General features: G+C 41.3%; 2 protein-coding genes and 4 non-coding genes across 8 annotated transcripts; 5 read left to right on the top strand and 1 right to left on the bottom strand.

The window, feature by feature from the left end:
* Window positions 1-60: 60 nt before the first annotated feature.
* Window positions 61-2,408, bottom strand: LOC135498076 (uncharacterized). 2 transcript variants are annotated; one of them, XR_010448999.1, is made up of 4 exons: window positions 1,878-2,408; window positions 1,363-1,515; window positions 844-1,005; window positions 61-566 (listed from the first exon to the last, which is right to left on the bottom strand). XR_010448999.1 is itself a non-coding variant. In XM_064788232.1 (4 exons), the coding sequence occupies exons 1-4, from the start codon at window positions 1,998-2,000 to the stop codon at window positions 334-336; spliced, it is 570 nt and encodes a 189-aa protein (XP_064644302.1). In that variant the 5' UTR covers window positions 2,001-2,408; the 3' UTR covers window positions 61-333. The 2 variants fall into 2 exon arrangements, 1 of the variants encoding a protein (XP_064644302.1); XM_064788232.1 differs by having other exon boundaries at window positions 844-904.
* Window positions 2,409-2,617: 209 nt separating this feature from the next.
* Window positions 2,618-26,095, top strand: LOC135497844 (uncharacterized). 2 transcript variants are annotated; one of them, XM_064787797.1, is made up of 4 exons: window positions 2,618-2,977; window positions 15,510-15,566; window positions 21,168-21,443; window positions 23,583-26,095. In XM_064787797.1, the coding sequence occupies exons 3-4, from the start codon at window positions 21,275-21,277 to the stop codon at window positions 24,251-24,253; spliced, it is 840 nt and encodes a 279-aa protein (XP_064643867.1). In that variant the 5' UTR covers window positions 2,618-2,977; window positions 15,510-15,566; window positions 21,168-21,274; the 3' UTR covers window positions 24,254-26,095. The 2 variants fall into 2 exon arrangements, with proteins under 2 accessions (XP_064643867.1, XP_064643866.1); XM_064787796.1 differs by lacking the exon at window positions 15,510-15,566.
* On the top strand, window positions 17,906-17,990 carry Trnay-gua (transfer RNA tyrosine (anticodon GUA)). Its single transcript is given in 2 exon segments — window positions 17,906-17,942; window positions 17,955-17,990. It is a non-coding gene; the product is annotated as a tRNA-Tyr (tRNA).
* Trnay-gua (transfer RNA tyrosine (anticodon GUA)) lies at window positions 18,870-18,954 on the top strand. Its single transcript is given in 2 exon segments — window positions 18,870-18,906; window positions 18,919-18,954. It is a non-coding gene; the product is annotated as a tRNA-Tyr (tRNA).
* Window positions 19,326-19,410, top strand: Trnay-gua (transfer RNA tyrosine (anticodon GUA)). Its single transcript is given in 2 exon segments — window positions 19,326-19,362; window positions 19,375-19,410. It is a non-coding gene; the product is annotated as a tRNA-Tyr (tRNA).
* Window positions 19,951-20,035, top strand: Trnay-gua (transfer RNA tyrosine (anticodon GUA)). The gene is given in 2 exon segments: window positions 19,951-19,987; window positions 20,000-20,035. It is a non-coding gene; the product is annotated as a tRNA-Tyr (tRNA).
* Window positions 26,096-26,831: the final 736 nt, after the last annotated feature.

Here is a 26,831-nt window from a genome sequence, read left to right on the forward strand (position 1 = left end):
GTCTCGTTCTCTAAATCCAAATTACACTGCGGGTATAGATTTCTGCAGTGGTTTTCACTGCATCAATGTCAAGTCAGCGGAACTTTTACTGACCCCCGCTTCAAATACTATCTCGCAGTCATGGAATCGGCTCGGATAGTATAGTGAGTAACGCATGATACGGTGTCAGTATGACGTCAGAGTCTGAACTTACGGGAGAGTTATCGCAATACATGTAGTCGATCATATTTTTAAAGAGCGGGGCCATAGAGTGGCGTAGTTGTATCTTTTGTGCCTTCTGAAAAAAACAATTGAGAATTATCGAGTCCTACAAAAAAGGACAATTGGCTTGATCTAGTCGAAAACCAAAGCCCATTGAGGCGTCACCACTGAATTAAACGCTATCCACAGACCAATTACGCCCGCTGTCCAACTCCCGTACGTCCAGGCAAGAACCATGTTAAGTCCACCGACCAGTAAAGGCACAGTCATCGACGCCACCAAAAGACCTCCATAGACGGCGAAGCTGATCACGAGTGCCAAGACACGAAAGTCAAAGCTAGGATTAGCTCTATTACACCAGAGGGCTGAAACAAATAGGCTAGCAAATAACACGTTGCCATAAAAAGTGCATAGCAAGTTAAAAATGTTAATCGCTGACTGGTGAAACTTAAAAGTTACCGGTGTAACAGTTTCGGTTATGGACGATTCGTGGTGTTGTCATGCTCACTATGAAATGGTGTATGAAACTTGTTCGTACGACCGCAGTAGTGGTGGCTGAAAGGTCTGGTCAGATTCTGACCTTTCCTTCTCCAGAGGAGCTTGGTGGCCAGATTGACTGACACGGTTTTTTTTAATACTCACAATAGAATTCTTTTGGCCCACGTCGCCCAATCGTGGTATCTTCCAAATCAAAATAACCGCACTGCAACCAATCAGAGCACCGATTATATTGATGACATCATTGAAGGGATTTCGGCAGAGATAAGGGGGAAGGAGGAAGAGAGAAAACACCCAAATCGCTGGCTGGAATGTAAAATTGATCTGCGTCAAATTTGCTAGTCTTGTTGAAAAAGAGATTAACTTAATCAGACAGAACAGAATGGGTCTTCCAATAAAGATACTGCACTTTGTATCGCAAATATGACGAACTGCGATTTCAGTTTAGTTTCCTTTCCGACGTATCTCGGTTTCCATTTGGCAGAACTCTTTAACAGCTCGAGTTCTGATCTCCACCCAGCGGTCCAACAACATCTTGACAACCTTCTTCCACAGTTTCTCGCGCATGCCAGCCAGTTCCAGTAATCTTCAACAAAATGAAGAAGTAAACCTATTAGAAAGAAGAAGAAGGGTTCGGAACAGTGGCGAACTTTAGGCCATTACCTTATCGATGTAGAACTTCATATGTTGGTCATGAAAGCTCATCCCTGTCGCACCAAGACACGTCACGGTGAGGAAGACGAATGTGATTTTTATAATGTCGCTTCGAAGGGACAGGACGGTTAAGATGAAGCTTAAGCATAAAAGGGAGATTACCTGAAATGCAAATGACAATATGATTTGATTAAATGGTTGTTCGTAATTGTATTCCTTTCATCTCCGTTTTGTAAATGGAGGTGATGTCTGTCAAGACCATGTCATTTCACTTGACTTGACGTTAAATAATTTTTAGTTTATTCAATCTGACTTCGTGCTAAGATTTGCAGAATTGCTGTAACTGGTGCCGCTGCGCCAATACGTCTGACCGTCAAATCATCTTCTTTACTTAGTCGTACGAGCAATCGGAGAAATTTAAAAAAAGTTGTCGATAAAGTACTTCGTCATTCGTAGCTCTTCGTACGGGTTGTGAAACATGCCGTATGTCCTAGATATTACAAAAAGTCAAAACAAACACCTACCATAGACCTAAAGATCATCCTTAGAACATATCGTCTAGTTTTCAGTTTCCGTCTGACCTTTTTGACAACACTCTTTGCAAAGCGTTTCCCTGACGCTTTCACCTTCAAGATATTCTTGTGCATTTTAGATGTGAGGAGATCTCAATGAAGGGAAAGCTACAGTCTTTGCTGGATATGAAACCCCTCTATTCAGCAGGGCTGTGTGTGTTGTAAGGCCTGTTTCCGGCAGTCTTTTAGCAGCTTGTGATGAAAGCGAATAGATATGATTTCGGAGATTTCATTCATTTCAGTCTATGTTAGAGATCCGCCGCGATTTCAAGAAATTGTTCGGTCGAGAATCAAGTTTTTAATTTTACCTGGCATTGCAACAGATCTTATTTGTCAGTGACGTTTTATCCAGAATATTAGAATGATGATTGAGGATACACATTACCAGCTCATCAACGCATGTAAAATCCAAGACAGTCACGAATGCTTTTCCTGGTTCAGACCGTTCACCAGGCTGATTCGGCATGGCGTGCACATCAGAGGGGAAACTAGACCATTATTAATTGATCAATACTCGGACCATCTACAGACAACATTCATATGAAAATGTGTCATCTTCTGTTGACTTGAGGACTCGGTTTACACAGCGATCTCGGCCAAATCACCTAGATATAAAACAATTCGCATTCTACAAATAAAGTTTCTGCACATGCTTTAGCTGCTTGCGGCGATCTTTGTAATGATAGATCCGAGCCATCAGCAGATGTGTGTGGCGCGAGGCTTTTCAAGAAAAATGGCATTTAGTTTGAATATGATTGTCGTATTCCTGCGTATTCGCTTATTCAGTATGAATGACGCGACTTGAGATATGTGTGACCGGACTGAGCGTACATCGCTATCGCAGTGCGTACGCCTCCCTCGCTCAGCAACCAGCGAAACCCTCCTGGTGTGTAGCCAGCCTTCTATTGATCGGCTGCGTGGATTAAGCGACTGACGCAGCACCGCCGCGCCAATTCGCTTAGATTCTCCGTCTAGCTAGTATTAGCCAGATACTGGCCTTGTACACAGGAATATGCCGTTGCCTTGGAATGCTGTGGATTGTCTATAGCAAGGTAAGAGGCTTTTCTATCAGCTTAATTGATGGATTCTATGTTTTCGTAGGGTAAATGCAGCTATGTCCTATTTGTCAGATAACCAGGGTGAATCCATCTAAATCATTTAGTGCCCGAGACATTTTCTAAGTCCAGATGCTAATTCACATTTTCATGACTTACACACACATACTCTTAGAAATACAGATTTTTGAGCTTTTAAAAACAAACTTTAATGGGTTTTTGGCCGACACAGATACATGTTTACACTCGCAAAGCTTTTCAGTGGTATGATAATGCCTTCGAGGTTTTTAGAATCTCCAAGACTATTTGATGTTTTCAATTTACCTAAAAACCTCTATGGGGTGCATTTCTGTTGGTTGATAAGCTCAAGAACCTTTTCTTCTAAGAGACAGTGTATATTTTTTTCAAGAGCAGTTATTACAGTTTCAATCAGAATAGGGTATCTTTGTTCTGTGCGTAGACTACGTCTCGTGACGACTGCAGACCTTCACTGGCAGGACAACGACATCTTCTAGTAAATGTAGGTCGAGGTTATATCTATAAAGGTGTCATTCCTGACAACATTCGAACAGTGGCGACGCATTCAGTGGTGATCTTATTGGAATTGATAGAGGTGTGATCCGAGAAGACGAACGAGAGCGAGATGGTATTTTGACGACGAATATCGCGTTGCCTGTCGTTAGAAATGCTATGAAACCGATTGTCTTGAAAGTCTGGCATGCTTAGAAACGATACTACAATACAGTCATCTTGACGAATGTATCCTCGTTCTCATTTTCGTCAACGGATCAAAATCTGAACCTTTCTATTATAATCTGAGACAAACACATGTAACCCTCACCCAGCATTTATACACGCATTGTCTCTCAGACTCCCCCACAGCTTATGGTCGACTATACAGTCGTGATCAGGTCGCCGAGCGACGGAATTATTATTTTAGGAATCTTATTCTGTTATGGTTGCATGTGTTCACAAGCGTTACTCTCGGCAACGTGAATTGGTTTGTGTGAGATTTGAGTGGTAAGAGATTATTCTTGGAACACCTTTTGCTGAAAAACGGTGAACCAACAGAAGGCTAAGCGTTTGCAGGGTTTCTGGTACTACATGTATTAGCCAATACTGAACTGGCATTCGCAGAGTTCAGTGTGGTTTTCATTTTGCAATGCTAGTGTTCTTTCTTTCAAAACACATATGATTCCTTCTTTTCGTCGGCATCAGTGCCAGAATTCTGGTCATCAAATTTGAAAGATTAGAGCAAATTTTAAATTTCGCCCCACTTGCTTAGTATAATCAACGACTGAGTAAATAAATCCATACTATATACATGTATATACACATATTTTAGCGCTGGCATACGTATGAAAATTCAATTCAATTCAATTCAAATTTTCTGATGTATACCACACCATCACATGACCGAGTTCAAAGTGAGTATATAACCATGCCACCATGACAAAACAACAATGGTATCATTAATTGAGAACAATGGGTCAGTTAGTTAATTGCAACATGGGTCACACCACGGGAGCAATCTAAACTTGAGAAGCCAATATAGTCGTAGTGTTACCCTTATATAAGTATTTACTCAACAGTTACCTGGGCACTATTGTATGTTCCGCGCTGTTTGTTTGAATCTGAGCCTGAGAATTCTGATGGCACCTCTAGAAAATCCCGGATACAAATATAATAAATTTTAAGTGGATCATACCGTTCCGGGTAATGCGATATTGTTGATTCATTGAAGCCTGGTTTGTTGGTTCAAAGTTTGAAAAATTGTAATTGTACACTGAATTAGATATTTTTCAATGATGAAAATGCACATGGCAAATTCAACATAGCTGTACTCTTATCACGTTAGGATGTACTGTCGAACTACTGTAACATGGCCATATTTATTTGTATATGTTTCGCAAGCCTTACAACGACCAACGAATGACGGAGTACTCAAAGACTATAGCGTTCTGCTTGTCATTGGCGTCCAGGCTCAGCCTTTCCCATCAAAACACAAACTCCATCCGCTCCCCGGTCATCTTTTATTGAATAATGATGGGTTTTATCAGGTGTGCTGGGATTATGCTGATGAATACCTTGTAACTTACATGTAGTTTATTATGACACACCCAAGTTTATCAGACTAGTAGAAGTAAAACTGATATGGTATCCAGGTTTACTCCTAGTACACCCAAGTTTATCATCCATTCTCTAAAATAAACATAAAGCATGCTTTCGAATTGGAATAACTGCAGTTAGATTAGCTGATAAAATTGGTCGTTTTCCTCGGGTTTTTCTATATCTTGAAGACCTAGAAACTGGCTAATGAGACATGTGCCTGCCATGTTTTTCAGTAGTGGCGGTGATGTCGAATGACAATCCAGTATACATGTCTCGTATCTTGGCCTTTCGCCCAAGGAGGGTACCGGTCGTGGGTAACGGCGGAAAATGCGTCCATGAAGAGTCTGTAAGCACATGCCACGTCGCTCGTAGCCCGCCGCCATTGGAGAGTGTGTATTCGCTTGACATGTATGCAAATGCATGTTGGGATTCGCTGGCGCTCCGACTTTCAACTGATAAGAATAGAGTTGAAAACCACATTCGAAGCCATCGATACGTAAGCATGTTGAAGTATTTCAAGTTTTTATATTACTACCACACATTACGATATTTTCATCATGACAACACCAGCCAACAATATATTGTGAATAGTTAATTATCTACAATTCATTGATCAATTGAAGTCTATACTCGGGTACAATGGTGAATGAGCCCTCACAATACACGGTATCTAAACGTGGAGGCTGAAAACTATTTATGGCTAATGAATATCAAAACTAGATCCTATCCAATATTCATAGAAGCTGCGGATGATGAAATGAAAAGTATGGATGACGCATCTTATCCACAGATCAAGACTCAGTCTGTTATTGACAATCGGTTGTCGATTTACATAGCTATTTTGTGTGTTCATTTATACATGTTCTCGGTGGCATGGATTTGATCAAGATTTGACCTATCCTAACATGTATATTCAACGTTTCCTCCTTCGCATGGAAAAAAGAAATTACTGAAATCCTTATATTGAGAAGATTAGATTGAGAAACTTGCCCAAGAACTACATTTAGATGCCCTAGTGAGTAGATTAAGAACTAAACCTAGTGAGTATTACACATAGCTCAAAATGAGTAGATTATAAGAACTATACCCCTTCTATTGCGTAGAATATGTACTAACAAATGTCACCTTGGCCGACAGACGTAACTTGACCCCATCAACAAATGTTTAGCGATGTTCTAGATTGCTTCAATGTAGGATTTAAGATAAAAACGATTTTGTTTATCCAGCAATCTATATCGGGTAATGTATCAGTTTACTAAACAATATTGGCGAATTGATAACAGGTACCACTTCTTTAAAGTGCCGGCGGAAAATCGATTCACGGTGTCATACCTTTTTGAAACATAAACGGATATATTGACCAGATATCATATGAAACACACCATTTTTGTTCAGCCTCAACATACGGCCTTTGTTGCCTGTTTGTTGCTAAGAATCTGGACAGATGATGTTGCTGACACTAAATCTGAAAGGAGAGATCGATTATTGGGTAAAGGATGAAAGAGACAGTACAAGGAAACCGCATACAACTGCTAGCGCCACAATATATGTATGTGACGGAACGTTTAGATGCAGTCGCCAGGCAAATCATCAATGACAAGTGACTAGTGTCGTCAATAGAGAGGTGGACCTTAATAGAGAGGTGTCCGCTAAGGAAGGTTCCACTGTATATCTGTGTTGGTGCCGTCAGAAACTTGCATTAAAACACCGATTTCTGAAAATTGTCAAGTGCGGATTTTAATTATTTAAGCAAAAAGTTCAGTTGAATGTCTATTTAGAGTACCCTTAATAGAACATCATATTATTTACGCCTACTTGTAAGTGTGTTTGCCTAACGATCCCAAAGTATAGAGCAGTAGTAGTTAGACCACGGGCGCTGATTAGTTCGCGTTTGCCATTTCAGTTTCACTGAGTGGGCTTTTCATCTCGTTCAGTTCAACTTAGTTGTTTTCAAGTGCAAATAATTAAGATACAATGTATTTCGTGCTTTTGAGATTTTCCATGCTAGGTATTTTCTATGATATAGATCTATCGACTAACCCGAGAGCAGACGTAAAAGTAAACTCAGCCCAAAGTTTTTATATTCCTACCCTATTGTTAGCTGAATATTTAGGGGTTTCTTCTAGAGAGGCATATATAGTACATGTATCGTAGCACGATACTGTGAATCGCAAAATTTCGAAAATAATTGAACTTTTGACGATTTTTGTTTTGGCGGATTACGATTTTTTTCGGTTATCCAACAAAACACTCGCATCGTTTTACGATATTTGTCGATTTGGGAGTTTCAGTTATTCGCGACATCCGTAAAATAACAAAAACGTCAACGCGATTTTGCCCACTATGCGGTAGCAGCCTTTTTTGCTGCAAGGCATAGACGACAATAGATTATGATCGCATAATAGAATCTATTGTTGGTACCTACAACTAATTGAAATATCCATGTCACACCTGAAAGTGGTGACAATATGGTCCTATTCTTTTTATAATCCTTGTCGACAATGGTTGACACTTATCAGGGTGCTTAGCAGGACACTGTGCGAAGTAAAACATGTGCTAGTAATGTAATGCAACAATACATTATTAATCACTGCAGCACCAAACCATATCATAAAAAGATGTTACCCCGGTTACCAAGTTGCCACTAAGCCATTAGCTTGATTATCAACCTACAGCTAATTTAACAGTTCAGTGACATACTTGTCAATATTTCATTGCCATAGCAAATAATCCTTTTATTCCCCTTCCGTGTGAATGGCTCGAATGATCCAATGGGTGGAGTATAGCAGTATACGCTGCTAACCCCCTCAGGCCGGATGGCAGCAGCCATTGCTTGTTGTCAAGTATGGGACAGGCATTGCCCCGGTCAACTTAAGGGTAAACTTTAAGGGGCAGAGGTAAAACTTAGTAGGCCAGGACAGAGGATAAAAACCAACATCACCACCTTATAACGAAATATTCACGAAGTCATTCCCACACTCTTCATTGAAGTGAACCAGGCCTACCGTTGTTATAACACAAAGGCTGAACCCTCCAAACTCCTGCATTGGTTACCTTGCATTATGAAATAAAGATAAATAGCATATATCATTTTCTTTCTTCTTTTGTGATCTAGCTTTCGCCGATAGGGTTATTTTCCTGGCTTTATGCCGTTCTCTCTCGTCAAACCTGTAATTCGATCAACTAATCATAGTGATATCGCCTTGATGTTTGCAGATCAGAAACGATGATCAATATATCTCACATTCCAGCATCGATACGACAGCGCGCGAGTTCGGCAGCCAATAGTGCTTTTGATTAGTTGGATGACTACGTGCCCAGCGACCTGTTGCATCAATTCAAGAAGGGGTCGGTAATAAATTTCGGCCCTTGGCCCTTGGCCCTTGGCCCCACTTTGGGGAGTAATGACAACAGACAGAGAGAGGCAACGCTAGGACTATTGAAAACATAGAATGCAAACGGATATTTAACAGTTTTTTTATATCGACCACATTCATCCTGTAGCATGTTCATTTTCCGGCAGTTCCTTATTTAACCTGTAACTCAATCTTATAATCACTCTATACCCATTGATCTAGACGAATCATACCAGGAAATCAATGAAGCATTATCGATCTCGTTGCAAATTGACAGTTAACTCCAGTCAAACACTAAAATGTGCCATTCACTAACTTCACATACTAGTTTGAATCACGTATTTCGAATTTCGAATTTTCCTGCAGGGTGTGTGATGCCAGTAGGGGTTTGACCAATTCCTGAAAAATGCGTCGTTCAATTTGGCGCTATGTAGGCCTATAGCTATTTGGAGTAGTTCTTTGATACTTCGGAGATTTGCCTACAAAATCGTTGATATCCGCCGAAAAGGAGGGGGACCCCTCACTTCGCCACTGCTGTACGCTTTTTCACAGGGTAAATGAAGGAGAGGCCGATTAAATGAGAACCGGTGTAACATATGTGGTTGTTTCCCATGTGTCAGTGTTTCCAAACAATATGCAGCTAGAGAGACCTCGACTTTTCAATAGGGGGGATACACAGAAAAACTTGTCAATCTATTTTTGAGCATTCCCAAACAATGAGGGGAAACACTCAAAAACAGAAACACTCAAAAACATTACACCGGGACAGCGGCAGTGGTTAGTGTCCCAACAGTTAGAACGAGCTTCGACCGATGCTGAAACTTCTACTGTCCCCGATGTTCATTTCCCAACATTCATTTCCACGGTTCCGTTCAAGACAAGCTTCCACGGATCATATTCCGAATCAATAAATCAATCGATTGGTATTGAAATTGTAGTATATCTGCCATCAATAGACTCTATAGCTCAAACCAATATCTTTACGCTTTGATCGATTTGTGTTTGTCGACAGTGAGGTTGATGTTTGGCAACGACGGCTTCTTGTTTGCTTCCTGATCTGAGTATCCAGGCGCGAAAATCGCAATTTTTGTTCATGTGTTCATGACAATGTATGACGACTTCAAAACACTAAATTTCCAGGCTCGTTTTTGATTGCGAATATCGCGAATAACCTTAAAAGAAATCGCCAAATTTTCGCGAATGGCAAAAATAGATAGGGGCGAAGATTATGCTGTTTACAGTTTAGTTTTGCCAGTGTCCATTTATTAAAACAGCAACCTTGAAGCTTACAAGGAAAATATAAGTTACCACTGTTGGTATGCTCAAGTACACTGAATACTTGTGATACCTGCGCTAGCCTACATTGTTGAAAGAATCGCCGGTCAGTGAGTTGAACCAGGCTCTTGACGCTGACTGGTGTGATGTAGAGAACGATATTCATGTTGTTAGCATTCTTTGAGTTGCAAGTTATCTTAACGGAAGGATTCTCGTTAGTTTTCCATGCAGTTACTCGCTTCTATGACTTTCGTAGCGCTGAAATTCCTGTGTGCCTTGAATTAAAAGGGGCACAAGAAAGGTGCGGGAAACAGTTTGTAGTAATAGCTATTTTAATCTAGCGCTTTATTCGAAGCTCAACATTTTCCGAGCGGTTAAATGTTATCAAATGCATCTGGATGCAAGATTAGATTATCAATGATTACCGGGTACCACCGAGGGGAATAGAGTTTATTACACACCCTCTTACGCTCCTTCCACAGACGAAGGTAAGAAATGCTGGGTCTGCGTTTTAAACTTCACAGTTCAATTACGTCGTATTCTTTACTCGACCGACCTAAACTATTAAAGATAGTGCATGTACATGTATCTAATATATCCTTGGGCAATTGCTTTCGTTAACTTTCTTGTTTATCCACAGGTAGTGCATAGGTTCGTAAAAACGCTTTTGAACGATTTTGCATTGCACCACAAATGAAGAATGGGTTGGCGACACCGATTTTCATGATGTCATGGTTCGGTTTGGCTTCCGCATAGAAGTTTACGAAGAGGTATCGGATAGGTAAAACGAGAGTATTTGCGTTGGTCGCAGGCGTCATCTGACATTACCAGCTATTGCGGGCCTAGCCAATTAAGCCAATTAGTGCACCTGCTTAATTGGTCCTGGCAAGCCTAATGGAAAATGCATAGGAAATATCAATAAAGTTGGCTTTTTGGGCGGGGTGTTAAAATAATCCCAACTCCCGACTTCTGACACAATTCTATATATGTCTAGGTATTTACTGGCAAAATTTGGAGTGATTTGGATGGAAATTCGATGTGTCCATCTATAGGTTGAAAATTTTGGTAAATCTGTAATGCTTCACTCGTAGCCCGTAGTGTAAATTCCTGAGAAAGTGGGTTTTGGGGGCTTTTCTAGCTGCGCTAGCTCCGAAACTATACATTTGATACAAACTCCCGACTTCAGACGTGGTTGATATAACTCTTAGGATTATCTTCCCAAGATTTCAGCTTTATTGGAGAAAAATTCATAGTGTCCATAGGGGGGTTGAAAATTGGAGGATTTTCAATTTTTTTCCCAACAAATATGCGAAAAATATTACTTTCCACCTAGAATTAATCAAAATTTCGCAAACTATCATAAAGTACTTCCTTGCAACAATCATTTGTGAAGCTTTCAAAACTTTTGGCTGATTTATTTGACCCTAAATCAGCAAAAACCAAACATTTTAGTGTTTGTATGCACCAATGCACAGGAGGCTAATTGCCAGATTAATTCACACCTTTCCAATCTCAAACAATAGGAATGATGGAGTCTCCCTCTATTCAAAACAGAGTGTGCTAGGCCCGCAATAGCTGGTAATGAATTATTTCGACGCAGTTTTGACCACACAGTACAACGACACATACGTTTATTAGGGGCGCTGGCGATTGGGTATGAGGCATGCTACATTGCCTTCCTTAGTATGAATGATTTATCATTGCCTCAAGCGAGCCATTGAGCACGTCCAATCATCACGCGATCAACTATTTAGCTGCTCACCATCAGTTGATTTTATTACATCGCCCGCGCAATAAATCGCCTGTCACATGATCGCGGTCTAACAGATGTCATGGGTCGGCGGTCTCAGAATTTTTGAAGAATAAACACAAATTGCATGAGGCAGTGTTGAATGATTTCGCAAAAGAATAACAATGCAAACATGATGATGAAATAAAATATAAATAAACGTGTGGTCAGTTATTGATAGGGTTGCAAATATACTAATACGTGTTTGATGGGGGTTTGGGTGAACTATTGAGAGCTGATCACTTCAACGATTGGAGTGAAAGATGGTTGAAGAGAGATGGGTCTGCCTCTTGTCTTAACCAGTGGTCATATTTATGTCTGCTCTCCGCTAAGTATTCTACAGACTAGGTTTCCTGAAAGGTTCAGCACTGCGTTAACACAGCCACAACATCATGCATTCCTATCAGTGGTCGGGATGGCAATCATTTTTCAAAGCGATTATTAGTGTGTCTACACCTATTGTGCAACATCACCAGTATATCTAGTACCGGTATATGATATGTACCAAGAATAGCCTATTTTCTTCTCCACATGTACCAGTTATTCACGAGAGTACCAGAAACCACATCTACATGAAAATGCGTAGGAGATTAATCTCTTGAAGTCTGGACACGCGCTCTTTGATTCGAGGCTTTGATTGCCGAACGGCTGTGTGAATTACGAGGAGGCGGGCGTGACTGGCCTGTCAAAGGTCGGATTACGGAACCAAGAATTATGTGTCGGTGTGCCAAGGGAAAGCTGAGAAAGGTGACGGATTCTTAGTCGTTATAGAAATGCCCTATTGCTTTGAATGAGGTTCTCTCATGTGTGAGAAAAAGCATTAACCGCCCCATTATTCTCGGCTGGTCGCTTACCGCACGAACTAGCTTGTTGTTATTGAGTTCGGCGACCCGGAGAGAGGAGATCGTCCATCAATATCCGGCCAGGTGTGAGAGGCACAACCTGTCATGCTTGTCCGGACCTCGTCCCTAGGAATGGTCCTTTGGGATTGCATGGATCATGGCATGACAAATGGATGTTTAAGAAGAAATTGGCAGATGGAAAATATAGGAGGTCGTTGAACTGGGTCTTCCCATGGGGAAGTCATCTAACGATCGCTGATATGCTATGGGCAGTGGTTTCTGATGATGATGATGATGAGATGTTATGAAAGTTTGTGGCTGAGCGGTTTTCAGTTTTCTGTCCGATTGACAATGATCACAAAAATCGATTAGATGTTGTGCCAAAAATGAGTAGCTGGAGCTTTTTGCTACCATTGGAGCCTTTGCCGAAAGAATTAATAAAATAGGCGTACCACTTAATTGCAAAAATGCAAATGTGGATATGTGACACTATCATTGCAAATTACTGTTAGATACTCTGTCTTATTCTGGGACAACCCATATAATATGCAATGAATGCATGAAGACCATACAATATGTGCCATCAAACACCAGCAAATAACGTGCCTGAGCTCGCAACCCAGCGTTCCACAGACACAATAAATTATATAGAGCTCTATTGAATGTCTAGGTAGCGAATATATTTGACTGATTGATACTTAACATTTAGATTGCAGAGCCATGATTGGGATGATTGGACGGAGTGGACTGGCTGACGGCCCCCACTGAGCCGCACTGATATTGCCATATCAGTATCAGCTGGAAAATTTAATCGGACTCGGGCGTACTAAAGAGTGCACGGGTGATTTGGAGGACTGGCTGGTTGCCAGCATGGGTCGGATAAGCTAAGGAGAAACCCGTGTTTACAGAAAGCTCCAATAATTATAGGCCAAGCTAAAAGACATTGCTATGATTTCGTTGTGTCATCACAGTTTAAGTTTGTCTTGAGACTCGTGTAAAATGCATATGTTTGCTTGTCTTAAACTTTACAGTCAGGTACTCTACTGCATATATTTGTTTCATTAATATACTGTTTGAATCGTTGTCGACGTAACATTTCTGATTTGCTTGCACCGTGTAATCTTTGTTACGCGTCGATTTCCCTGCAACACCACCGAAAGCTTTACAGAGGGATAAAATCAATACTTGCTGGAATCATTAGCTCAGAGAAGTCGATCCCAGCATCCAAGATCACATCAGTCTTCCTCGGCAATTAACACAGCCAACTCGCTAATTGAGCAATTATCGGCTTGCATTGTGTGAGGCTGGAAAGTTGCGATATGGCGGTTGCAACACTTGTTGGTATGAATGGGAAGGCTTGGTGTCAAATTGTTGGATGAAGTACATGCTTCAGTGTTATGGATGGCAATCTTAGTAATGGAAGACAAGAAGGTTACGCTATCAGCGTATTGAATATTGACTTGGGTAGAAGTGTATTGGAGTTGGAGGGTCAACAACATCCTCCGCAGGGCACCTCTGGTGTTTTACTTAACTGCAAGGGGCGTCCACTTAACAACGACAACTTTGAAGTGTAAGTGTAAAGGAGTCTCGGTCAAGGGTGCCACTGCTGATACAGGTCAGATACTATGCTTAAGTGGACATTCCCTTAGGTTTCCCTCTCCAGTACATAGTGTCAGCGTAACACAACACGATGTCGGACTGAGAAGGCAGAGAACAGAAAGAAGATGACCATACTGAAAATAAATCTATTTCGGTTGTCCTATTTGCTTTGGTCGACGTACATGCACAACCAGCTTGTTTATTTGGGGCAACTATAATGAAACATCAAAGAAGGGATCCCTCGCGAATACGGGAGATGATTAGAGTTCCAACGCAATTAGCAATATGATAGCTACGATTGTGACCCTTGGGACATCCTCTTCAACGCTAGATATATACTCGCCTTCCAATTGTGAGTGTGTAGGTCTTTGGAAGACATATTCATATTGAATGTAAATTATGATCAAAACGCCAACACAACCTGCTCGTTTGTCGTATGGGTTGATCGTAGGTATGAGTATCATTAGATAAATGGTGACTTTAGTTTCAACTCTACGATGCAGACAAATGGTCCATGTTATCAGACCTTGATGTCAGTTCACATGAAAACTGTCTCAAGGAGCCAACTTTTAGCATAAAATACTAGTTCATCACACCATGACCCGTGCCTAAAAAAGGGTCGATGTGATAGGTGTTTAGCTCAAAGAGACGTAAGAGTGGGGACTCCATTGCTAATCGAAAAACAGAGAACACAATACAGTCATATGCCCAGTTCATTATTACAATTTCCTGATGCAATGTGTAATTAGTGCGACTGCAACCGTTGGGACTCCATGATTACATCAGTGAAGACACGGAGCATATCATAATCTGACATTGCCAACATTCGCTGAGTAAAAATGTGACATGGTCATAGTCCGACTTTATCAACAACCGCAAGCAAGCTACATGCATGAAACCGCATTTTTCAATGGAGCTGCTGTTCAAAACATCCTCTCAGTGTAAAGTTAAATGCACAGTTTCAAGACTCTACTATATCCCAACTTTAATTTCGGTATTCAAGCTGCCTTGACATTGTCAACGGAAGGAAGGTTAAACTGTCTGGGAAATTTGAGCACAAGGCTAACTTAACCATAAATCACAAAGCCAGTGCACATGTGCACTTGCCTCCCTAACTGCGGCACAAGGCTAACGCTGCCATTAATCTCAAAAGCCCGTTCATTAAGTACACTCCGCCACCCCTCATCCGAGCTAGCACTTAACTGTTTTCACTAAGATGGATCTACTATTCCAGATAATCATGTCTTCACTCCAATTCCCATCGATCGCTAAGCAGTAACTGCATTCGCGCTGGTTATTTGATTTGAGTCCCCCGGGAGCTTCCTTCAATCACATTACAGCATGTGCTAGCATGATGGAGCAAGTTTTCTGTAAATGATTCAAAAGTGCAGGCAATGGAAATTTTTCCTCATTGACCCTCTCCCGCACGCCAGCCCTCCTGTCCCTCATGCAGGGTGAGCCGCCGACTGTGATCTCTTCACTGATTCCTGCCTTCCAGTGAGGTTGTACAGTAGAAAAAAGATATAATTCAGAATCACATCTATGTTTCATTGCAGCTTTATCAATGCACTGCTATCTGAAGTCGAAGGGCCAGGTTTACGATTAGGGCAAAGGTAAGGGCTTGGTTTCGGGTTGCAGTAGTATCACAGCCAACCAACGTTTAAGGTCCGCTCGGGGTTCACTGCAGCTTAGAATGAGGATGATGTGAAAATACGCTGTCCGGAACTTTCGTGGGGAAAAGAAAATTCGCGGACCTCTCCACTACTGGTCTCAACAACTGATCCACCACACACTACCTCCAAACATCAACTGATCCACCACACACTACCTCCAAACATCAGACGCTACAAACCATCACATCCCGGTCACCAACGATATCGAAAGCTTGCAGCTTCCACCTGTTTCCATGGTAACCGTGTGCCGCCTCATTTCACCTCGCAGAAAAGCGCGTTATTGGTAGTCTCCGATCTTCAAGTTGAAACGAGTGAGCTATTGTGAGGGCGTCGTTGGATGAAGGAATTCAAGTAGACTAAAGCTTTCATGACGTAAATATATATTCCTTCCTCGAGGCCAAAGGTCTGTGGACTAGCGGAAGAGAATGCCGGGCCGTCAATAGAAAAGGCTCCACGCCGGCTGTTGACCTCACCCACCTTCAAGATGAAGCGAGAAATCAAAACTGTGAGGGCATGTCTAAGTGGTAGTAGATTATTCACCTTAGATAACATGTAGCCAATGTCGATTAATGGTAATGTTAAGCGAAATGAAACTTCGTGCTGGTTCTAAATTTTGACGCGATCAAGTTTCAGTAGCGGGTTCTTTTTTACGAAGTGGGTTGCTGACCCAACGCTAAACCCTCCTCCTTCTTCCATCCCAGTCTTGGGACTGGCTGCCACATGTCGTTAAATGCAAAGCAGGGGGTGTTACAATGATGTTACAATAACGGCTACTGTCATTACTCGTTCGCACGCCTTCTATTAAAAGCACGTTTCGAGCGTAGGTGGCCTCGTGCATTGAGCAAAATTACCATTAGATGGGAATGCCAAGTCTCGGAGGCATTGATGACAATGATGTTAACGTAGTGTTTGGAACACTACACTTACATGAACTGCAATCAATGCGTTTTCCACATCGGTGATAAGTTTAAACAGAGGTTTATAATTCCAAGTTTTTTCTCAACTTCGAACGTGTTTACTCTCGTATTTTCTTCCTCACTGTGTTACACATGGGAACATGATCCTGCGTTGATGCGCATGTGCACTGATGCAAATCTTGCAATTCAAATCCAATCGCTTATAGTTTACAGTTTTTCATAATGCAACCCTCTGGGAAATCATATATCTCTTTAGTTTCACTTCGATGAGTCTGACTTGAATTATGTTAACAATAAATGTTTCATTTGTCATGTTTTTTTGTTGAAATCAAAAATGTATTGAAGCTGACATTGTTCAGCTCTATCGGATCTGCACAACACTGATATATTCGCTGATTCGCCGCGAATGCACAAACTGTCCAGCCAAACTTTAAATGTGATTGCTTTTCCAAGAATTGAAGTCCACCATTCGATGACAGGTGAATAGGCTGATTAACACACTCTGTTGACATGGAAACAACATTTTCTGATGTATGTGTATACTATTCATGATACCCTTAGGAGTTCACGTCTCGTCAATAAACTATAAATCCGTTTTTACACCATGGGGATTGAAATATTGATAAAAGGTACGCTGAACGCCCTTTTGTGAAATTGATATTGAAGTTGGTATCAATGCTTGCTTTCTTGCTAGCTTCAAGGATTTATGCTTAGTCAATTCAATGTGTACGAATCAATGTAATCGGTGTTGGCAGCATCAGCGCCTTTCCGTTTAGATGGTCTGTATTTTTCAATGCCGTTGTGTATACTAATATGAATAGTAATTGCCAAGTTTCGGCAAATTTGCGTGCAAATTGACTACACAACTGCAATGGTTTTTTCTGTGTACCTAAGGCAACCACACTGCCACATCCATGAAAAGCCATCAATCGATTTGATGGATTAATTCAAGAAGAACCTTTTTCACGCCTGTGCCGTAAAAAAACTCCGTCTTCTCAAAACCGTTAGCGTGCTGAAATGAGAAGCAACGCGCCAATTTATTACACCATCTCCAACGGGGCTGACAAGTGTGATTGGTATCAATTATGTTTTGAATGTACGATCAATCAAAAGTGCTTTTATTTCATTGATCTTGTGGTGAATGGATTGGAAGTTGGAGTGTTGAATACGGAATCGAGTGAAGTGATTTAATGTCGTCAATGCTTCAAGTGAATCCACGCAAAAAGTGGTGTGGTAGCAGCTAGAGAGGTAGTTAAGATTCGTTCTGGCTTACGGTTCCACAGATTGTAGCGCTGGTTGAGCTTTGGAGTGCACTTTTTGTCTGTTGAAAAGTAACAATGAGCTTTTCCGTGATTCATCGATCTCTCTGTAGCTCAGTTGGTAGAGCGGGGGACTGTAGTTGGTAAAGGGTATCCCTAGGTCACTGGTTCGAATCCGGTCGGAGAGATATTTTCGATATTTTTTTTAAAAAAAATTGTCAGCCACATGGCCTGCCATTATTTTTTTTCTTCATAATTTATTTTCTTTTGGGGGGAATACAATAAAACTTTGCTTCCCTTAGCTTTAATCTATTTCTAAGAAAATCGTTTACACTAAAATCATCTCCTATAACTTGCCTGTTTTCTCTTGAACTTGGAAAAAGAACGAAACGAAGTTACATTATCATTCCATTTTCTACATGTGACGAAATAGGTGGTTGGAAAATGAAGGGCTCCGAACGGTCATAATAATGATGTTATATTTCACTCAGACAGATACGGGCCTGGTTGGAGCTCGCACTGTCACCAGAATTCGACGACTACACAGCATGACAAACGCTTTCTGATGCCTCCTTCCCGCCACTGGCAATTACATCGTGAGGATGTCAATTAGCCCGACATCCATAACTGGAAATGTCAGAGTTGATGAGTGGATGTCTCCACCTGTAGCTCAGTGCCGCATCCCGAAGAGGCCGCCTTAAATGTCATGGAACAACCGGGAACAACATTGCGGCAATTGATCATGAAGAACACTGTGGTTGTCAAGTCATGCCCAGTTGTCCTTGACTGCAGTATACACACCCACATGACTTTTTGATATGAATCTTTATTTCTTTCAACAGCAAGCAATGAGCTCGCCAAACATTTATTGATCTCCATGTAGCCCAGTGCTTAGTCAGCATTCCAAGCCGGCCCTCGTGGCAGTGGGCGAGATAGCATTGTGGCTATGAACAGTATGTCATGCCATGGCTCCTATTGTCCTTGAGAAAGACACACACCAAGCCGGCTTTGGAGTGCACTTTTATTCTTTTGATAAGTAGCAATGAGCTTATCTGTAAATCAACGATCTCTCTGTAGCTCAGTTGGTAGAGCGGGGGACTGTAGTTGGTAAAAGCCATCCCTAGGTCACTGGTTCGAATCCGGTCGGAGAGATATTTTTGTTATTTTTTTAAAAGAAATTGTTAGCCACATGGCCTGCCATTATTTTTTTCTTCATAATTTATTTTCTTTCGGGGGGAATACAATAAAACTTTGCTTCCCTTAGCTTTAATCTATTTCTAAGAAAATCGTTTACACTAAAATCATCTACATATAACTTGCCTGTTTCGATCTCCATGTAGCCCAGTGCTTAGTCAGCATTCCAAGCCGGCCCTCGTGGCAGTGGGCGAGATAGCATTGTGGCTATGAACAGTATGGTATGCCATGGCTCCTATTGTCCTTGAGAAAGACACACACCAAGCCGGCTTTGGAGTGCACTTTTATTCTTTTGATAAGTAGCAATGAGCTTATAGGTATTCAACGATCTCTCTGTAGCTCAGTTGGTAGAGCGGGGGACTGTAGTTGGTAAAAGCCATCCCTAGGTCACTGGTTCGAATCCGGTCGGAGAGATATTTTTGTTATTTTTTTAAAAGAAATTGTTAGCCACATGGCCTGCCATTATTTTTTTCTTCATAATTTATTTTCTTTCGGGGGGAATACAATAAAACTTTGCTTCCCTTAGCTTTAATCTATTTCTAAGAAAATCGTTTACACTAAAATCATCTACATATAACTTGCCTGTTTCGATCTCCATGTAGCCCAGTGCTTAGTCAGCATCCAAGCCGGCCCTCGTGGCAGTGGGTGAGATAGCATTGTGGCAATGAACAGTATGGTATGCCATGGCTCCTATTGTCCTTGAGAAAGACACACACCAACCCGGTGTAAAAGTAAAAAGTGTCCCCCCCTAGAAAAAGTGTCCGGGCCTATTGTATTCTGACAGATTATGGCATATGGTTCTATAGAGGCAATGACCGTCAATAGCTCAGCGCATAATAGAATCCTTTGTTCCCGGACATTTTATCCTAGGACATTTTAAACTTCTACACCGGCTTTGGAGAGCACTTTTATTCTTTTGATAAGTAACAATGAGCTTTTCAGCATGTCAACGATCTCTCTGTAGCTCAGTTGGTAGAGCGGGGGACTGTAGTTGGGAAAGGCTATCCCTAGGTCACTGGTTCGAATCCGGTCGGAGAGACATTTTCGTTATTTTTTAAAAAGAAATTGATAGCCACATGGCCTGACATTATTTTTTTTCTTCATAATTCATTTTCTTTCGGGGGGAATACAATAAAACTTCGCTTCCCTTACTTTAATCTATTTCTAAGAAAATCGTTCACACTAAAATCATCTCCTATAACTTGCCTGTTTTCTCTTGAACTTGGAAAAAGAAAGAAAAGAAGTTACATTATCATTCCATTTTCTGCATGTGACGAATATAGGTGGATGGAAAACGAAGGGATGCACGGAGATGGGAATCCCGGATATTATTGACGGGTATTGACGGGAGCCTGGAAGCAGTTGTGGATGGCACATCGCTTCATTTGACGTGACATAGTGCCGGATAATATTGCAGGAAACATTTTGATGCGTCATGGGAATAACCACTGGATAGTGCCGATAGCATCTGGCATAAAAAAAGAACTCTTATTGTTCGATGTAGCACTTGTGATAATACTAGACGACACAAAATAGATTGTGCACTTTTGAATTTGAATAATTCCCGAACAGTACAATTACGTGTAAAAAATTACAACTTCCCGGCCACATGAAGCTGAGAGCAACGTGTGTTTCCTCCAGTTTGTTTGGTCTCAATACCATTAGTTACTGCGCGATGGCAAGCTTACATCTTTCGATACTTCAGCAATCGACAAGGTTGTTAGTAAGTGACTGAGCACTGTTCAAACTCTCATACCACATTTATAATGCATCCCTACTGAGATTTCTTCAAAAGTGTCGCGGAAAGCGACCTTGCCGCCGGATGTTACCCCATCTTGGATCGATATGCCGCCGGATGTTACCCCATCTTGGATCGATATGTTGATGAGGTATCATCAGAGCAGTGAATTCGATTCGACGTCCTTTAGCGGCCATATCCATCCTGATAACGCTGTAGTAATCTCATCTTTTTGCTGATCAGTGTTCACTGCCTAATCAAGATGGTACATCGCTTCTGGGTTTCGGATATAGATCGCAGACGAGGGAAACGTGTTATTCTTTTCTATGATAAGTGCGTCACGGGTAGAGTAATGTTGATGGTTCGTAAGAATTTAAAGAAAGACTAAGATTCGTACCTCCTTTCGGACTTCTTGTCTATTTACTCTTTTCAGAAGCAACCCGCTGAACACGAACCAATGAGAAAGACTGCTGAGGTCACGTGATGTAATGACTTGCTGTAGACATCCTGCTTGGTCTATGCAGACAGGGATAATGTGTCATGTCCAATGTGACGTCATTTCAACCGACCTTGACCTATGAGGACGCGTCCTTGACCCCGAATAATACGTCCGCCCCGCCGAATTCTACTGCTGAAAGGACCACCCTCCTTGCCACCGTGTTATCGAAAGAGATTCACACCTCAGGGTCTACAGATTCGATTTTGCCAGGTTAGTAGAAGTAGAGAGAAGCGTTCAGAGAAACCATCGTGAACGTAACAGTTTACTTCGAGCCGTAGATTGATCTTGAGAAGGGAATTTGGCATTCTGAACGTGGAAGAAGATCACTTAAATACTGATATCGTCTCGTGATCTTGGCTGAAGTACCACCTATTGTTACCCATAATGAACAGCCCATTTAATGGATACCTCGTGTTTATATTCCCCTCACGATGTAACAAATAATGACCATGAATATTATCAATAGATTGAGACCAGTCGTTGAGAACTATTAGCATCATAAAGTACTGCTTACCGGATATTGAAAACATGACCTTGGAAAACCTTTTCGCTTCTGGATAGTAGGTTGGTTTCGGAGCGACGAACTACGGAGTCTACAAGTCCTGTGCTAATTCATTTCAACGGCACTCCTAAAAATAATAGCCTCTACGTGTACGAGGATCTGGGAAATTTGCAAAAACAATGTTAAGATAACGTGTTTTTACATACTTCGTACTTCGTCGTTCGTAGCACTTCGTAAGGTTTACGAAATCTCTCAAATAATGTGGTAATCTAGTCATTGGATTTGTTGTACACCGGCATGCCCTTGTCGCTTTATGGTGGTATGAATATGTTTGGACAGACTAATGGCAAAGTAGTCCCCTCCTTTTAACAAATCACACGTGGACATAGTAGACCCAATTACATGTAGCATATATTGTAACATTAATACGGTGAGTGATTGTTGTTCTACACTTTTCATCTCGCAGTAGCTTCAGTGTGCCCCAGCCAATTAGACGAAAGTCGGCCAGAATGACATATCGGTGCCTCTCTTGGGTTAAGAACATCGTCTGCTATCTAGCAAAATGCAAGGTCATGGATCATCAATGAAATACTGCCAAGTATTTGGCCACACGCCACTTGGCTTATAGTATGATGGGCTATGCTCAATTACAAATGACGTTGATCCGTGATCACCGATGGTCATCAATTGGTATTATGTGCATGACGTATGTGCATGCGGCGAGTGATTCACGCGCAGACGACTTTGCAATAAGTCGCGAAGGAATTTCAAATGTTACTGCCATCTTTGAGAACAAATATTTCAAGAAGAAAGTTTCAAAAAGTCATTTTATTTCGTTCCCTGTCAGCCCATTGGCGGTCTCCACCCATCGTTAATGGCTATCATTCAACATAACGTCTCCAAGAATCGACGAAGCCATGGCTATTAAATCCACGCAAGATTTGTGTCAGTGGGGGGAAAAGAGGTGCCAACAATCTCTTGAGATGCATACCACCATAATAGATAATTGCTCACAAATTTCATTACATTACAGCATGTGCGAATCCAATAAGGATATAATCGAATCGATCTCAGAAATGAGCAAGTTTTCGCTGAGGTCATGTAACCAGTGTCAGGTCTGCAGTGATTTATAATAGTGATATTCCTTAACGACTGGTCTCAAGTGATTGATAATATTCATGGTCGTCATTTGCAATTTTGTGAACAGAATGCTGACGCGCACATGCACAGTATGTGATTTAAGACAGACATTTAGGGATGGTTGCAGAGGACGTTTGTCACTAAGATTATTTACACGAACGGATGAGAAGAGAATACTGCGGCAGAGAGAAATAAAAGAAAACAGAAAGGTTCAAGCGCGATTCCTGAGCTGCACCAAATGACTTGCACTCTGCATGCACGCACCCCCAGATGCACATCACGGCTCAGTAAAGGCTGATCCAATAAGGAGCTCCAGTAATCCCATGATAAAACGAAATGTTATATTCACTTTGGGAACATTAACTCAACCATATTACGTACACAACAGAACAGATGATATTTATTCGGAGATTATACAATCTCATCATTTTAAGGCGCTTCGTTCCGCCACTGATTTTATCCGTTCCGCGATTTATAACCAATTTACGAATTGACTCATAAAGTGCCGGCCAATTAGAGTAAAGGGGTATCACAAGGCTAGCTTAACTAAGAATGTTGTCATGACGTGGTCGGGTCAAGATTGCAACATAGATTGACTCATAAGATCTTTATTAATGACATTGATGAGAGAAAAACTGATTCCTCTGGCTGTTTGACTAGTCAAATCACATCTTGGTTATTTCCCATAAAATCTTCTTTATTTTCAGACAATACCGACCACGAGTTGATAACAGTCGTCTGGGTCACGACTGCCATCGTAGTGGGTGTAGGAATATTTATCATGGCGCTAGTAGCCGTATCACACGCCGCCCACTTATGCCGCCGCCGGAAAAATAAGTGCTATCTGCACGACGGCGGAGCGCGACAGGAAGTTACGGAAAACCACGTGCCCGAGAACGCTCTAACACTGCACAGCATCACGATAAACGCCGAGGAACTGCGAGATGTGGATACAGGAAGTGTGTCCATGGCACCGTTTGTGTTGAAGCCGCAGGATAATCCTGGCTACGAGATCGACTGTGATGAAAACTGGTCCAAATCAAATAATAGAAACCACCATCCGAATTCAGCTTCAAAAAACACAAAGTCTCGTGATCGCGAGAAGAGAAAAACGTCAACCAATGAGAAACCGCGAAAGCTGTCACATGGCGCGAAGGATAGAGAGAGTGCGAGGAAAGGTGAAAAACGTGATGGGTACACAAAGCAGTCACAGTATCCGCAAGGAACTAAACTGAAAAAGCCAATTGAACGTTCCAAGGAGGTTCGGGCAGACCCGAATTTCCAGTTTGATTCCCGCCATTATTACGAACGAACGAACAGCGCCGACAGAAATAACACGGCAAGCACGAGACTGCTACGAGATCCAATGAGATTTTAGCTCTTTTTAAATATGCAAATTAGTGTCAAATAATTAGTAATTAATACATGACATGCTCAAGGTCAAGCATAAGACTCAAAGTGTATTATGAATGTATATATTCAAAGATATCATAATACTTCGTAAATTAATCACTAGAATTATAGCAATTAGTATGCAATACTCGAATCATGGACCTACCGTGCTCTGAGATATGAATTTTTGCGTTCATGTTTACTTAGTTCGCGTTCTGGCCATTTAATTGTCCAAAATGAAACCAGATACCTGCATTCCCCTTATTCACTCTCGTTAAATGGACAAGGGGGTCGCGTGATGTTGGGTTGGTGACCCTGGCTTCTCTCAACAGAATCCATTAAACAACTGATATATTGGAAACTTCAAGACAATTAGTTCAAAAACCATCTTCATAACCGGCGGAAGTCCTTTATTTGGTATCAGTGAAAGTGCTTCGTACAGTGCGCTATATGCAGGGCGCGTGGTGGCAATTTGATGGGTCATATGCTCTGACCCAGTTTACCCCTTCTAACCGTCTCCTCCGATACATCTCGGTTCTGCGATGTTGCTAAACGGCTAATACACCGCAGGACAATGTGGCGCTGTGGCGCATCTCGTTATTTGAATAGGTTTTGACTTCTATCATGTACTTTTACTGGGTTCTTTCAATAGACATGTTTCGCAACCATTACGATGACCTCCGACGACGAAATACGAAGTATAGTTAATACGGTACTTTAACGATCAGTTTTTTGAAAATATCCTCTTTTCTTCTTCTGACTGGGAAGATATCTTCTCGTCGTGACGTCATTGATCCTGCTGTGATGACGTCGCCAATTTAGGTATAGAATATGATTTACGAGTGTCGCCTAAATCAAGTAGAACAGGACTTAAATGACACGACATACATTCGTAGTTTATACAACGTCGTTCGTAGAGGTTACGAAACTTGTCTAATAATTGTGTTGTGTGTGTTAAAATATATCGTGATCTTACTACGTGTACATGTACTAATTTCTTTTGTGAGATTTACACTGGTAACCTTGGCCGCGATTCTGGTTCGCGAAGATCTTCCTATAAAGTGACCTGACAGCTTGATATTACTTGTACGTTAACTTTGCGTTGCCAGTTAAGCGCATTACACTAGTACAAGGCCCGGGGTCCGGTTGTTCAAAACCAACTATTGTCACTAACGCTGGTGTTAACTTAACATAGCCTTATCTCCGTCAGTTAAGCCATTAGACTTAACGCTAAGTTAATAAGTTAACGCCAGCGTTAGTGACAAACATTGTTGTGAACAACCGGTGTGGCGGGGATAGTAGTCCTAGGGCTGATAGTCCGTGTAACAAACAATAGCCTGCATTGCTAAATGTTTTGGTTAGGGTTAGCGGTACAATAGATCATGCTGCTTAATTGGGCAAATACAATGCTACCGGACTATGACTCCAGGGGGACTATATCCGCTGTCACACCGGGCACTGGAATTCACCACCGCACTGGGAGAATCAATCTAGAGGCCACCTTCAACTGTACTCATGCGTACACCTTCCACAGACAGCATTGCAAGTCATTTTGCTGAATGCATTCGTTTATTTTTTGTCTGGTTACCATAGCAACGGGTGACGATTTACACGGAATATGTAAAAGTATGCCTTCAGTCATTTAACATAATCTTCTTTCGGTAATTTTTTTTCAATTTCGTTTAAAAGGTGTATGATATCATGATGTAGGCAGGTGAAGTTACTGATCCAAAAACGAAGGAAGGCGTTGTGTAGATATTTTTTAACAACTTGGAAAATAATTGCGACGAGTTGACCAGAATAATATTTCTGTAAATATTGTAAATAATATATATAGTATATTAGCAAGAAATTACGAATACGATAATATGTAACTGGAGACGTTCTGGCATAGGACTTTTTTTATTGATTTACCGCGTAGTGCAGATGTATTAGAACGCATAAAATAAGACCGCTCTCATCGATCTCTGAACTAAAAAAGTAGTTTAGAAATGTTTGTAGAATAAAAGTACTAAGCCTTCACCAAAATTGAGCAGCCAGTACAGTGTAGAACTAGAAGCATCATCTTTTTATTGATTTCACTCAAGTGCGATCGGATATCATATTCTTATTTTTCATTTGTTATAAAATACATTAATTTTTAAGACACTTTCTTCACAAATGGTTTGGCAAAGCACCGCACCATACCTATTCTAAAATTAGACCCATCTTCTGCTTCCGCGCCAATTAGGAAAATAAAACTAGACTCTGGTGCAGTATGCGCCCTCAATAATGTTTCGTCAAACACTCTAGAGGTTGATCTGAACTATCAAGTACCCATGAGGCCACGCGTATTCTCCGGTGGCGGCAATGCAACATAATTCTATATCATATAGTCCCTTTAATTGTATGTAGATAATGTACACATACAGCTCTTTCTACACCGAAGCGATCGCGTTTGTTTTCTGTAGCGAAGCAGGATCTTAACAAAGTATCAAACGAATAAAGAAGCGGCGTTGTTTATTACCAGTTTGACTTTACTTGTCATTACATCCCTTATGGTCGTAGTCGAGACGGATCAGTTG

The sequence above is a fragment of the Lineus longissimus genome, chromosome 13, assembly GCF_910592395.1.
Source record: "Lineus longissimus chromosome 13, tnLinLong1.2, whole genome shotgun sequence".
In the NCBI taxonomy this organism is placed as follows: domain Eukaryota; kingdom Metazoa; phylum Nemertea; class Pilidiophora; order Heteronemertea; family Lineidae; genus Lineus; species Lineus longissimus.

What these genes read in the sequence shown, in the direction of transcription:
- LOC135498076 (XM_064788232.1), bottom strand. Translation starts at nt 2,000, where the DNA reads ATGCACAAGAATATCTTGAAGGTGAAAGCGTCAGGGAAACGCTTTGCA. An exon ending in TGAAGTTCTACATCGATAAG is followed by an intron (nt 905 to 1,362) that starts GTAATGGCCTAA and finishes GATTGGTTGCAG; the next exon opens with TGCGGTTATTTTGATTTGGA. An exon ending in TGGGCCAAAAGAATTCTATT is followed by an intron (nt 567 to 843) that starts GTGAGTATTAAA and finishes TATTTGTTTCAG; the next exon opens with CCCTCTGGTGTAATAGAGCT.
- LOC135497844 (XM_064787797.1), top strand. Translation starts at nt 21,275, where the DNA reads ATGTCCAATGTGACGTCATTTCAACCGACCTTGACCTATGAGGACGCG. An exon ending in TACAGATTCGATTTTGCCAG is followed by an intron (nt 21,444 to 23,582) that starts GTTAGTAGAAGT and finishes CTTTATTTTCAG; the next exon opens with ACAATACCGACCACGAGTTG.